The following is a 13,693-nucleotide window of genomic DNA, read 5'->3' as shown; positions in this document are numbered from 1 at the left end:
TATAGCAGTAACAAAATCTGTGTGGCGTTCGATTAACAGGAGTTCCAGCATTATCGGAATATGTCTGGTAACAAAAATCACAGAATGTAGCAGCATTTTTTTTTTTTTTTTTTGGAGCAGCACTTCCATCACTGCATCAGAGTGACAAAGGATGTTCTCATTCTCTCCAGAAAGATGATTCCAAGCAGTAGACAGCACCTTAACGTGGTGTTGAATCGAGCGAAAAAATATGAAACATAAGAATGAAAAGCAAAAGCAAAGGAACTTAAGGGCTCGTGTTTCTTTGTAATACACAAAGCTATGCAACGTCTGCTAACGTCACGTAGCACGTGTTCTTGCTACGAGCTGGCAGCTGACCAATAATCTCCCGCATACTAACTGACGGCAAAAAAAAAAAAAGTGTTCCATAATCACCGTCATGGCTACGAGCAGTGCTGACTAACACTCCCAGGTTTGAATGCACAGATATTCCCAATTAAGAGGATGGAGGACAACTGCTGCTGTAGCTCCATCGGTAGAGCATTGAACGCATTATTCAAAGGTTGCAGGTTCGGTCCCTGCCAGTGGCAATTGGCTTTTCATCCACTTTCATTTCTTCACAATTATATCATAATTACAACAAATGACATCCCCCATACCTTCCCCAGCTCGATTGTGTGTTTGTTCTCATTCAAAAATTGAAAGCGGCACACACAAAGTGCAGCACAATCATAAAACTCATTGAATTTACGAGCACTTGGTGCATGTCCCTCTTCGTGCTTATGTTGTTGTTTTTTTTTTCACAATACTGAACAAGCTAACTTCAACTGTTTGCAATAATATGCTCAGAATTACGCTGCAAACTAAGAATAACCCACAAGTTCACAGCACATTTTTATACATTGACTTCTCACCGCACAAAATCTCATAAAAATGACCAAAAGCTCCTTACCATACTCTGTGGCTGGAGAGTAGAAACTTTTAGTTTTCTTTAGCTGTTCTGCCAGCGATTCAAAGGAGCGCTTCCTACAGATGATCCGGTGGGCGACGGTGCTCGATATTCTGCAAGCCCTCTCTTGGTGCCACCTGCATTTCAAAATGGGCATCATATCCTGAGTGCAAAAGTTACACACACCTTAAAATAATAGAATTCGTGCATTTTGAAAACCATGCCTGAAGCAACCCATTGCAGAATAACATGCTATGCTTGTGAAAGACAATAGGAAGAGAATAAATAGTGCAACGTTTACAAACCGAGTGCATTTCGCCTGCGGTATTGTCTGCGCGGCAATTAATTCTGCCTGGGATTCCGTGCATTCCACCTTAGTGGAGAAGAAGTTGAGCTCATTGGCACTCATAGTGACCGTTTCCTCAAGGGTGTACAGAGGCAGACTGTATCTCCAGTTCAAAAACCTCCTTCACCAAACACAGGTCTGCATTCAGTGCTGCCTTTGAAATGAGTCTTCAAGACAGTCGCGAACTTCCGACATTGCTTCTTCCTCCTTCTGCCACTTCAGTGTGGATTGCATTATGCAGTCGAGGTCTGGGAAGTGCTCCAAAATGAACGAAGGTGGCTGCTCATCAGGTGGCTTGCCACCAATATAAAGTGGTTTATATTCTGCAAAACGTGAAGGTCAGCACTGTTAATATTGCTTCAGTTTCCCACAGATAAACAAGGACTTCCACGTTTTATTCTTTCTATGCTTTCGAATTATGAGCGACATTATCATTATCACTGCATTCAACATGTTCTTGCGTGATCAGAACATCACGCCATGCTTTCCCAACTATTCTAAAGCAATCAGTAGAGTGTCCACATTCTATTTTATGCCGCACCACGGTGTTGACATTGTGATTACTAGAAGGCCAGTCTACCTACCTCCGAAGAGCTCCTCTACCGATTCTTTTTTTGAGGTGTTCGGCTTGGACGCTGGACGGCCCCACACTTGAGGCACGTCAGTGGACGACGTCGCATCGGCTAAGTTGTTTAGCTCGAGCGCTACCGCTGCGACATGCTTGCAGGCGCCGTCGCTGCCGGCCTTGCACGAACAGGTGGCTCCACTTATCACGCGCTGAGACGACAGCTAGAGACGAACACATAAAAACTGCATTAAGTAAACGTGCACAAGAAATGAAAACATGTAGTGCCAACGCTGCGATCACGCATGGAAGTCAACTCGCTGTACGATTAAACCAACTGTGCGATTTACCGCGTACAGCGTCGCGCTTATTTTACACAACTACACGTGCCGTAAAGAAACAAGACAGGAACACGCAGTAATAACCGAGCTAGCATCAAATGCTCGCTTACCTGAAGTGTGACATTGTAGCTGGTTTGGTGCACTTGCGAGTGGCATTTCGCGGTAACTTGAGTGTCGCTGTCACGGCACGGCACCGCCTCCTCCACATCGTACGCGTATCTCGCCTTGCACAGCTTCGCCCCGTTTTCTAGTGCCTTTCTGCGGAAGTGGTCCTCAGGCCATGTTATTTTACTGAAGCCATAGCGGAGCACAACTGGCGCCATGGCTGCCGACACACGGGACCAAGCACGGGACTGTGAACTAGAGCACTGCACGGGCCCGGGCCGGCCCGAAAGCCCGGGCCCGGCCCGGCCCGCGGGCCGGGCCGGGCCGGGTAAGGGGTTCTTGGATCGGGCCCGGGCCGGGCTCGGGCCCTTTGTCTTCGGGCTCGGGTCGGGCTCGGGCCTGAGCCAGGCCCGTATTAGGCCCGGGTCTCATACGTATAGGTATAATTGCGTGTGTACGTTGCGTGGCTTTGTTTTTGTTGTTTTGTGGGGTTTAACTTCCCGAAGCGACCTAGGCTATTGGCCTCGAGGCCCACCACTGGAAACGCCGGCGCCACCGTCGGCGTGACGTACTTGGCAGGATCACGTGGTCTCCGCCGCCGCGTCGGCTGCTTGTGGCGCACTGCCGCGTGCTTTGAAAACGAGTTTCAAGTCCTACATGCGCTGCGGTCTGTTCAAATTCGGAAGTTTTCTCTCATTTTCTACTCAATTGAAACCATTTTAATAGAGTGGCTGCCTCCGAAGGCGACGAACATGCGGCTCTACCGCTCGGTGCCGCAGCGCCGCGCTTACGCAAAGGAGCCCAGTGTCAGCCTGCACTGGTAACCGCGGGACAAGAAACAGCGTGAAGCATGGTTGTAAAGCTAAGAACCGGCAAGTAGCCATCCGCTACGAGTCTTGTGTGCAACAAACACTTCCGCGACGAAGACTTTTGTTGCTGCGTCGGGCCTGCGATGTTCGGTGAGTAGCAGACAGCGCGCACTGAGACGATGGCTCGCGCGCGCTTCCCGCCGGCAAATGATGCTTATCTGCCACAGGATGGTAAAAGCGCTACATTTTACCACGTGCGATGCCATCTCAGAACCCTCCAATGCGACCTCTTGATCGTAGGCCCCGTGCTCAGCGTCCACAAAATCGGCTGCAGATGCACAAGTCATTGTTTAGATACGTTGAATTAAAAAACGCACAGGGTCCCTTATGCATTCGTTAAAGATGACTAGAAGGCGAAAGCCCATCTTCTTCTTGTCAGTCGATGTGCTGATTCTCCCGCGTTACTCTATTTTCTTTCTTTCCTAGGCGTCGCATGCTACTACATGCTCGGTCTCGTAGACTGGTTCTCCTTCCACCAGCAATCTCGAAGTGGTGAAGCTTTGGTCTATGAATTTGTTGATCACAGAGAGCGGCAAGTTCACTGGAATGCAAACGGAACGATAATAAGGAGCATTAAAAAAAGGCGTCGCGTTTGCTCACGTTTTGTGTGAGCACCAAACGAAACGAATGCGCTGAATAAAGAAACAGAAGCAGCGGCATTTGCCCGCTGAGAAGACCGATCAATACGCAGTGCGAGACAACTTGTCAATGACATTGAAACGTACCCGAATTTAGACCGAAAAGAAAAAAAGAAACACTGAATCGTCGGGACGGCAGATCACAAAGTTGTCATGCGCACCGAAGCCGCAGTTGTAAGGAAATTGTTTTTGAACTGCTCTGATAGCGTCCGCGCAACAGTAGTTGTCTGTTTACTCACAAATTCTCATGTTTTGCGGCCTAAAGTTCGCAGCGCGGTGCCAAAACGCGCTCGTAGCAAAAGCGAAACCAGCAGTACGAACATACATGCAGACGCTCATACATGTAGAGGCACCGTCAGTCGTCGCGAACCCGTGCGATCGCTGGCTTGAGGCTTCTTTCTGTTATGCTCCGTTTGGTTATACAGGCAGTCTACTCTAACGAGATATTTCACATAGTTTGCACTCAGCGAGTGACTACCTTTCACGTAAGAAGCCGGTTCAGCGGTCTCCAACGCGGGTGACAGAAGCGGGTGCTCGGTTTTCTGCAAAGAGACAGCGACTGCAGACTACCTTGTGCTTTCAGTTCGTAGAAAATGATTATCTTGACAGTAAGGAACACAGTTCATTTCGAAAGTACTTACAGAAATGCCCTGGAGGGCTCCCGCGAGGTGTTTTTGTAGAGCGCCGACAGCAAAACCTATGGGGAGCGCGCCGGCGGCATCCTGCCTAGCACGCAATCGAGGCGCGTCCGATAGAGGGCGACTCCGTAACTCCTCGAGGCCAATATGAGACGCCGTCGTTGAGGGCACCGGGTAATTTAACTTTCAGCCCTGAAATTTTTTAACGGGTAGATAATTTTTTTCTTGTTGAGATTGCTTTTTTATTACCTCAAGATCACGAAAATAATCTTTCCTGAGCATCCCATCAGTGTATGAGAAAAATAGCGCCATGTCCTATATATAGGACACCAGGGCTTAGTGGTTGTGAAAGGAAATATGGGGATATTTCGATATTGCTATTTATTTTACTCTCTTTACATCTAAACTGGTTGTGAAGCTAGCATGCCAGCAACCATATATTAGTTACTGCGTTTCAAAGGTCCAAAAGCAAGTTTTTGCACTCGTGACACAATGCTCTTCAATGCACTTGAATGGCCATTATCTAATTATTGGATGCCTTGTAAGATCTAACATCATAATAGGTTGCCGAATCCTCGTTTGGTGTGCCGCAGTTATTGTCGCCCGTGCCTGCATGGGCAAGCAGATGGAACTGCACTTCATCCTCGTTATCTTCAAGCCCTCTCATGCATCATTCATACACTGCAGCAAATGTATTCACATCAGTTATGTACAATCTCGCCGTTCGGACCCCCTTGCAAATTAGCAAGAAATGCAGGCGTATTTCCCAAGGAGAATAACAAGAAATTGGAAGCAGACACAAGCGCTACGGCTCCGGGTCATCATGCAATGCTTTCAAAGATCTCACATCCACTAAGCCCTGGTGTCCTATATTTAGGACATGAAGATTTTTCGTTGCAGCGGCCTAAGCGGAAATGTTAGGGAAATCCCCCTTTGTAAATAAGCCGTCAAATACTTTAGAAACAACAGAGAAAATTACGATAGCTACAGAAAAAAATTGTTATTCAGTAAAATGTCATCAAATATTTGGTTGCGGCGTTTGTCGTCTTTTTCACCTTCCGCCGTCTTGTTTTCAACATTGCAGACTTCCGAGGAAGACGATAATGGAAAATATACTCACTATGTTTGCACAGGTGCATTGGGAATGCCACAAACACATTTCTGAATTTTTTAGTAATTTATGTCACAATTTATAGCAATTTTTCTTCGTGTCCTTTTTATAGGACGCCAGGGCCGAAAGGGTTAAACCACCTGGAGTGCATTGGCGTGCATAGAAATTGCACAGTACAAGACGTCTACAATTTTGCTCCATCGGTATGCTACATGGGATTTCAAAAAACGCCTAATATAAGTTTCCGCCATTATAGTGAGTGAAAGACGTTCTTGGGTACCGTGTAAGGAAAAGAACGGTAAACTGCCTAGATTACTGTGTATAAGATGTGCGCGTTGGTATCTAGGGAAACATTTCGAGTATGCAGCTACGCTCGCATGCCCGTAGACTGGCCAAGGCGACTTGCGAGTCATTAATATCTCAGGAGCTGTTTTTCGTGCATTTTAAGTGCAAGATGCGGAGCGACTCTTATCCCAGGGCAAACGCCGTTGTTGATTCTCCCATTACTAGTGGTGATGCGCCAGACCATAGAGACACTCGTTTCCCCGAGTGGCGGTGACGGGGGCGGTGACTCGGGGAAGAAGGGTGGGACAAAGAACCTTATTGTTTTGAACACGAAAACGTATAGTGTAGGTTGGGTGCAGTTGCCTGCCGAGGAGTCAACACGACAGCTTTAATTTATGTAACGCTGCCCAGCCTGGCGTATTCCTCCCAGAAGCAGATAGAGCACGTTTTTTTCCCCATTGCATAGTGCAATAGATGAGGTTTGCAGGAGACTTGCTACTTTTACTCAACAGCCCTAGCTCGTATGCAGTTGATGTAGACTCAATTTAAAAATGTCTGCCATGCTTTTTTCTCCACTTTATGCAGGTATTATATTTTGTAGTTGTTCTTTGAAATGCAAAAATGAGATTGCGTGGTTAGCACTGCGTGCGTACATGAAAGAGCCAGCTATGACTCCAATTATATTTTATATTGCCCTGCAATCATTTCGCAAAAGTGTTACGCGCGTAATTCACCGAAAGTATACACAGTACCGGTGAAAGTTGTGACACTGAAAGAAGTTCCTAAAACAATCTAGAAAATATCTTGTGTGCGGCAGGTATCTTCACAATAACCGAAGGCTGGACAGTGCCTCCTTTATGCTCAAGGCATAACTAGCTGAAACGGGCCGGGCCGGGCCGGGCCGGGCCCAAACCTTTCGGGCCCGGGCCGGGTACGGGCCACATTTAGGAACACCGGGCCGGGCTCGGGCGGGCCGGAGCATGGTGTTTTCGGGCCGGGCCGGGCCCGGGCCGGAAAAATCGGCCCGTGCAGTGCTCTAAAACGCACCCTCTTGAAGCGCTGAGAAGCTAAGCCATCGGTACCTGTCCAGCCAAGCCACGTAAACATTCGTTTCTGCTTAAAATCTTTCATAGACTTAAACATATAGCATGGCGGAGGAATCCAAGGAGAAGCTAGCAGTTGATGTTTTGTGTCATCATCCACTTTTGAGCCATCTGTGTAGAGCCCGATATCAAACTTGCTTCTGCTAACATTTTGAGGGTCATAAAAAGATAAATAATTAAATAAATGATAATCAGGCTGAAGCCCAATAAATCCCACCACCCGGGTGACGCCGCTGGTTGGTGGTGTATGAGAGCACGAAAAATTTCGGGGGGGGCTGAAGCCCCATAAGCCCCCCCCTGGCTACGCCCCTGATATATATATATATATATATATATATATATATATATATATATATATATATATATATATATATATATATATATATACTCGGCATCCGTTATCTATACCAATGGCGAAGTACAGTACGTACGTGTGTACGCCTAGCCAGATCCCTCACTGGCGTACGCACGGTCATTGCTTATCTCTTCTCTCGCATGTTCCCCTTGTTTTTAAACCTGCTCCACAGAGGAGGCAGGTTCTTCTGAATGCTTGACCCTAACGGCTGAGCGATTTGAACGAATCGCAGAGAGAATGGGCGTCAGGGTGGCGAGCTTGTTTACACGGAAAATACTGGGAAGTGGGTGAGAGGGCACCCACAGCGATCTTTGGATGCACCATTTCCTTTATTGCGAAGCTATCCAGGTACCCTCATAAACATTCATGGATCGATAAACTTGGAAACGCAAACAAAGAGACCCCATCAAGTCTAAGTGATGGTTCCCAATGGCGCTATAACGCAGGCTAACTGAAGCTTAACTGAAGTCTTCCTCATGTCCTTTCAGGTTTAACCTAACGATTCCATTGTTTGTTTCTTTTTATATTACTTTTATTCGCATTGTGCTAGTATCTCCAGCAATCAATTTGTTTTTGTATGGCGCAGGTATGGTGGGTTACGTCGGACGATAACGGTGACCCGTTGGTGCAGCAACTTGCGGCGTCGCGATCAGACACGCGCTGCGAGGAAGTGAAAAAATTTTGTAGATGTCACGCATTCTTCGTTCTGTCACTGTTCCCCCTGTCTGTCACGCCACTACATGCGGTATCTACACGGGGAAGAGATTCATCCATGTTGCTCGTTTCCACCTTTAGAAAGGTCTTCCTCTTCAAGCTGTCCTCTGAGTGTGAGATAATCGTGTAGGGGAACAGGACTGAAAAAAAAAAAAAAGCATTCGGCATGTACGGCCCCACCTCGTATGTGCACGCCCTTACGAAACTGACATATATGGAACTTATATACTTTATATGTGGCCATATAAGGGCACATATAAAGTCATATACTGCAAAAGGATCGATAATTGGGTTGTTTGGTACATATTCATTCAGAGAACTGGGAGCGCGGAAACATACAAAGGACTACACAACACGAGCGCTCATGTTGTGTAGTTCTTCGTTGCCCTTCATCTCTTTCCGCGCTCCCTGCTCTCATATAATGCCACATATGAATGTAAATAATGCCATATAAAGACCCATATAAAGCCATATACTACCATGTAAGGGTGAACATAAGGTCATATGCCGACATATATGGCAATATATATGATATTAAGGGTGCTTATAAGGCCATATACGGCCATATATGAATGCATATAGCCATTGATTGCGAACGTACACGGTAGCGGACATAATTTCTTTGTTCTTTTTTTTTCGCGAGGTGAAAAATAAGCGAGCGAAGAAAGCCCTCATACTGACGGAATAAATGTTCTTGCGTTCGAAATGTTCTTAGGAACAAATTGAAACCAATCTTGACGCTTACCACAATAGCGAAGGTGGCTAGCTACGACCATAGAGAGAGAGAGAGAACAACTTTATTAAAAAAAAATAAACGAACCCCAGTCCGGGTCCACTAATAAAAAAGGCAAGACTTAGCCATCAGACAAGCCTAAAAGTTTCAAATGTCCGAGTAGTGCCTTCATGATGTCTGGGGAAGAGTCCGCCAGCCACTCCTCCAGGGTCGCAGGTCTTAGATTGGTAGGTATGTGTTTAAGGCTCCTTGGCTATGTAAGCGTTGCAACATACGAACGAAAATGCGCTGTGGATCTGGCCCCTGCAGGTGCAGCACGGCCTAGCCAATATTAGAAATGAAACACTATATTCGCGTTTGAAAGCCTGCATTATTTCACGTTCCAGCCCTGAAACAAGTCCAATGAGAGATAGTAACTTCACTCGACAGGTGTACAAGTGAAATGTATGCGTGAGTGCAGTTAAGCGCGAAATACGGGACAGTGAAACACACAGAACACAGCGCTGTGTCCCTTATTTTGCACTGCTGTGCCACAGTGTTCATAAACCAACTAGTCCAGCTAAGAACACCTGTGTAGTTTATGACTTTCCTCTCCTCCTCGTTTTTGACAATTGGTGCAGATTGTACACCTGTATATTCATCATCCGCGTTTCCGTTTGCGGCATGACTCTCGCGCATCTGCACAGCTCCCTGCTTTTGCTAGGCTCTCCCACTCTACACTCATAGTTTCCGTACACGGTTCTTCGCATGGACAACGCACACACTCGGAGACTTGGTCGTCCTTCGCTCTCTGCGCGAGCGTCGGCGGCCGCGTAGGAAGCCCAAGGTCGCACGGCCGAGGGACTCCCCAAGGATGCTGTCCAAAAGTGGCGCACCTCGGTTTACAGTTTCTCTATGTACACTATACTCACTATGTGCATGCGTCTGGGGCACGGCAATACGCCGCTCTCATATCGCTGTCATCATCGCAGCAATACACGAATCTATGACAGCGGTACTTCACTGAAAACAAACGACGGAAAGAGTGCAGCGCACGCTTCTTGTTTGTTATCTTTAAAAAATGCGTGCAATTTAGGTCAGCCATGAATGGGTAGCGAATATTTGTCAACAATTAAGCCAGAATACGTGGCCCGTCCTCAGGCGACAATAGCGAACAAAAAAAAAAAAAAGCTTGATGTATCGTGACGAATACTGATGAATATTGAATGTTGAAGCAATACCCTGTCACATTTTTTAAGCCAATATTTGTTGAAACCCACACGATCGTATTTACAAAGCTTTTTGCTGGTAAGTGCTGTTTGCCATCGCGGCTTTCGCTAGCCTAACATCACGATTAGCTACTACCCTTTTATTTCCTTTTTTTTTTTGTTATTGTGCATGAGTGTTTGAATGTGGACCCAGAGAGAGGCACGATCTCTCGCCTCAACAGCTGACCAGCAAGAATAACAACTGAGCCACCACTGCGGATGGTGACTGAGTCGCTCGTTCTTCGCTTTGGTTGGGTGCAGTTTCCAACACGATGCACACAGAGGAAATAAAAGAGAGAGAGAGAGAGAGAAGTACATACACACCTACATTAAGAGAGGGAGAGAAAGAAGACACACAAGGGCCTTCATTCTCTTAGCTAAAGAAAGAGAGAGACGAGCCTGGCTGCGGTACACCACGAGGCATAGAAAGACGACAGCGCATCCGGATGAGAGAGAGGGCCCTAAAGCGCGTAGGCACACGAAGACTGTAGCTTCTGCCGCTGCACAGGCGGCGTGTGGGCGCGGCTATACGTAGCCGGCCGGCCCCAGCCAGGCGCGCTGTTGAACTCTTCTCGGAGTGCCGTACCCGAACCGGCCAGCCGGGTCGCCAATTGCCTTCTCCTTTATTCTTCTCATTCTTTTTCTTTTTCTATGCAGCACGGCCATCGTTGGCCACACGCCGCGAGATTGCCAACGTGGCCGAAGACCGCAGCGCTGAGCTGCTGCTATACGCGTCCGAGACGCTATTCGAGACCGGCGTCGCAATGAAAAAGACATTTGGTGGCAGAGCGCGCAGCGCGGCCGGCGACGAACACTTTAGGCAGGTTCCGCCTTTTCGTTTCGTCGTTACCTGGTCGCCTCGCTTGCTCCATTGTTTAAGCGGACGGCGCGCGTGGCATCGTCTGAAAGAACTCGCCCCCTCCACCGTCTTCTGTACGCACACCGCGGCTATGTTGCGGTCACGAACTCATCTACGCTGGTTACGTGTATGGGTAAAAAAATAAGAAGAAAAATTCGAGGAGACAGACACGCCCGTAAGTGCCCTGTTCCTGATGAGATGACCACAGGTTTCGAGCCACCTACGAAGAAGAGGCATGAATGAAAAAGAAGAAGAGGTGGCTATCATCGTCCCGCGCTTTGTTTTTCGCCTAATGCGTCCTGATGGAGTTTTAAGCTGAGTACGCAGTGTATACATACAACCCTATATAGCGTATCGTGACTGCGAGAGCCCGTCTCTCCCACTCGCCGCTTTCCGAGTTTTGTGGAGCCTTGCGGAGGCGAGCAGTAACCCTTTATCTATAAACGTTGCCTTTTCTTGCGTACGACCGCTGCCTGTTTAAGCACACGCGGAAGACCTTTTGTTGCGTCGAAACAAACGTGTCGGTCAATATACCCAGGAAGACGCAATTTCCGTCCAATCAATGGCGCTACCAAGTGCGCACAGTGTGTCGTGGAGTCGTAACAATTGCACAACGCATTGATTGGTCGGCAGTAAAAGCGCTACATCACGCTTAAATTATGACCTAGTTTAAGGTGTATAGCCAATTTAGCGGTTCATGTACCATTACGTGTACTTACGTGTCATTTGCAGTGTATCCCGCGAGAAAGCTTCCCGTAACTACACAACATTTGTTTTTTTCCGCAGCTAAATTTATCTGGCAATTGTTGCGATGTTCTGTAATGCATTAAATTTGACATCTCATTAAACCGCAATACCGAGCTCTGGAGGCTCCAAACAGAAGTTGAAATACAGTCGTAAAAAATGAAAAAAAAAAACTTTTTTTTCATCCGCGATGCGGTCCATTTCATACGCTATAATTGTCTGCTTATAATTGTGTTTATTTCTAAATAATGTATTTAAAGAGTAGTGGGCTTTCGTTACAATTTATAATTTGCCTACACGTCTACTTCCTTATACTTCCGGTCACCTATAACGCTCATTGCTATTATAAAAGAACTACTCGAAAGTACATATAAAGCACGATTATAATCTAGTAAACCGACTTGTAAACGACTGATCTGTAACAGAAAAACTGTATATATTATGCGATCGGAAAGGGCAGATCAATAAGAGGGCAAAGCAGTCTACTTGAAGTCTGTAGAAGCTTAGAATCACCTATCCCGTTAATACGGTCCGTGCACTCGTAACATTTTTATTGTTTACAGAATTATAATAGTTATTTGTCGATGCGGAAGGCCTACTCGGGTCATGCATTAATGCTCACAAAAAAAAAAAAAAAACTACGCATATCCCTACTGATACGTTCAGCGGGCATTGAGGTAGTTCCATACGCTGTCCGTAGTATGCATACGGAAATTTAATGACGTTCTCATGGAATACGCATATACTCCGCAAGACTGTACGCAAATCACACGGGCTTATTGGAATGACATACGGAACATTTTGGATGGGGATTGTGGAGTGTAATAATCGCTGGTTTCTAGATTACTGCTATGGAAACACCTATCTCGAATGAAAATAGGAAAAGAAAATCCCCGCTCCGTGAACTCCTTCGGCTCCGCTTTCAATTAACGGCGCAATTACGAAACACCCCGAGACACCGCCTATTCACCCGCCGCTGTGTATATACATAATACGCCAAACTCCCTTCGCCCGGGGCGAGGCATACGCGAAGGATGATGACTTTAGCCACAACATCGCAAACGCCTTCGCGCCCGAGGGTGGACTAAGAAGGGGTGTGTGAGGAGGCAACTTAAGCGCGCGTGCTATATAAAGTGAAGCTCGCAACGCACGCTGACGGGTCTACGGCGGAGTGACGTGAATACTAATTTTTCGAGTTAATCGGCGAGAGGCTTTGGCGTTAGACCGCCGACGCCACCGCAAGCCGACGCGCGGGACCATTTTTCAAGGAGCGAGCGGGTCGGACGACCGCGCTAGAGACGCGCGCTATAGGAACAGCGTGGCGTACGTCTTCTCAAGTCCTGCGCAAATGCTCTTCTGCGAGGATGCACGCGCTGTCGCGAAACTTAGAACCACGCACTAGTCGAACCCCGATCAATCACGGAAGGAACTGACTTACTAACAAAACCAAAACTTCACGCAACATCCAGAATAAAGTAAATAGAAAGCGTTGGTCTTACCGCAGTGTAAACCCATATAGCATGCCGTGCTCATACTGGGCGGCGAGCAATTAGCCAAAGTGCATTACGGCGTGTATATAGAAGCGACGTCAACGACATCGCGCGCAGCTCTATCAAAACTGAAGCCCCCTGAGCGGCTGGCAGCATTAGCGTCCTCTCCCCTCCCGTAAGCGCTCCACCGAAAGGATGGGCTCTGTGTAAAGCAGTCATCGCGTCTGCCGACATCGTCTCCCCCAAACTCGCTAAAAGGGCCCGCTTTATGGCCGCATATAGTATACCCCACAAGTTGCAGGCTTTAAAGCATCTTTCCACCGGGAGCACTTTACATACATACTGTATGCTCCCAAAACGGGACTTTTTCTTTTTTTTTCATATTTCGTTATCCGCTTTTATGATGGAAGAATGCATAGTTTGAAACAACACGTCGGTTTTGAGACGGAGTTACATGCGGTGCTTGTGCGCGCATATGCAGCCTAGTATTTAGAATGACGCTCGCTGCTGGTGCTCCCAATTCGCTTCCGAACATTGCTGAAACATCGCCACTGGTCACACACGCAGTTTAGAGCTCAGGATAAGTTTCGCGAGGCCATCATCTCTGAGACATTGCAGTGGC

At 47.2% G+C, this 13,693-nt stretch overlaps 2 protein-coding genes across 2 annotated transcripts in view; both read right to left on the bottom strand.

Annotated features, from left to right (window-relative positions):
- The window catches only part of LOC119382849 (leucine-rich repeat-containing protein 24), a 266,364-nt gene that overhangs the window by 242,926 nt on the left and 9,745 nt on the right, over positions 1 to 13,693 (bottom strand). The window lies entirely within an intron of this gene.
- On the bottom strand, positions 1,419 to 2,512 carry LOC119381561 (uncharacterized). The gene is made up of 3 exons (XM_037649336.2): positions 2,291 to 2,512; positions 1,859 to 2,063; positions 1,419 to 1,597 (listed from the first exon to the last, which is right to left on the bottom strand). The coding sequence occupies exons 1-3, from the start codon at positions 2,501 to 2,503 to the stop codon at positions 1,419 to 1,421; spliced, it is 597 nt and encodes a 198-aa protein (XP_037505264.1). The 5' UTR covers positions 2,504 to 2,512.

The sequence above is a fragment of the Rhipicephalus sanguineus genome, chromosome 2 (assembly GCF_013339695.2).
Source record: "Rhipicephalus sanguineus isolate Rsan-2018 chromosome 2, BIME_Rsan_1.4, whole genome shotgun sequence".
Taxonomy (NCBI): Eukaryota; Metazoa; Arthropoda; class Arachnida; order Ixodida; family Ixodidae; genus Rhipicephalus; species Rhipicephalus sanguineus.
This window is presented reverse-complemented; position numbering and strand designations above follow the sequence as displayed.

What these genes read in the sequence shown, in the direction of transcription:
- LOC119381561 (XM_037649336.2), bottom strand. Translation starts at nt 2,503, where the DNA reads ATGGCGCCAGTTGTGCTCCGCTATGGCTTCAGTAAAATAACATGGCCT. An exon ending in GCTACAATGTCACACTTCAG is followed by an intron (nt 2,064 to 2,290) that starts GTAAGCGAGCAT and finishes GTTCGTCTCTAG; the next exon opens with CTGTCGTCTCAGCGCGTGAT. An exon ending in GGTAGAGGAGCTCTTCGGAG is followed by an intron (nt 1,598 to 1,858) that starts GTAGGTAGACTG and finishes CACGTTTTGCAG; the next exon opens with AATATAAACCACTTTATATT.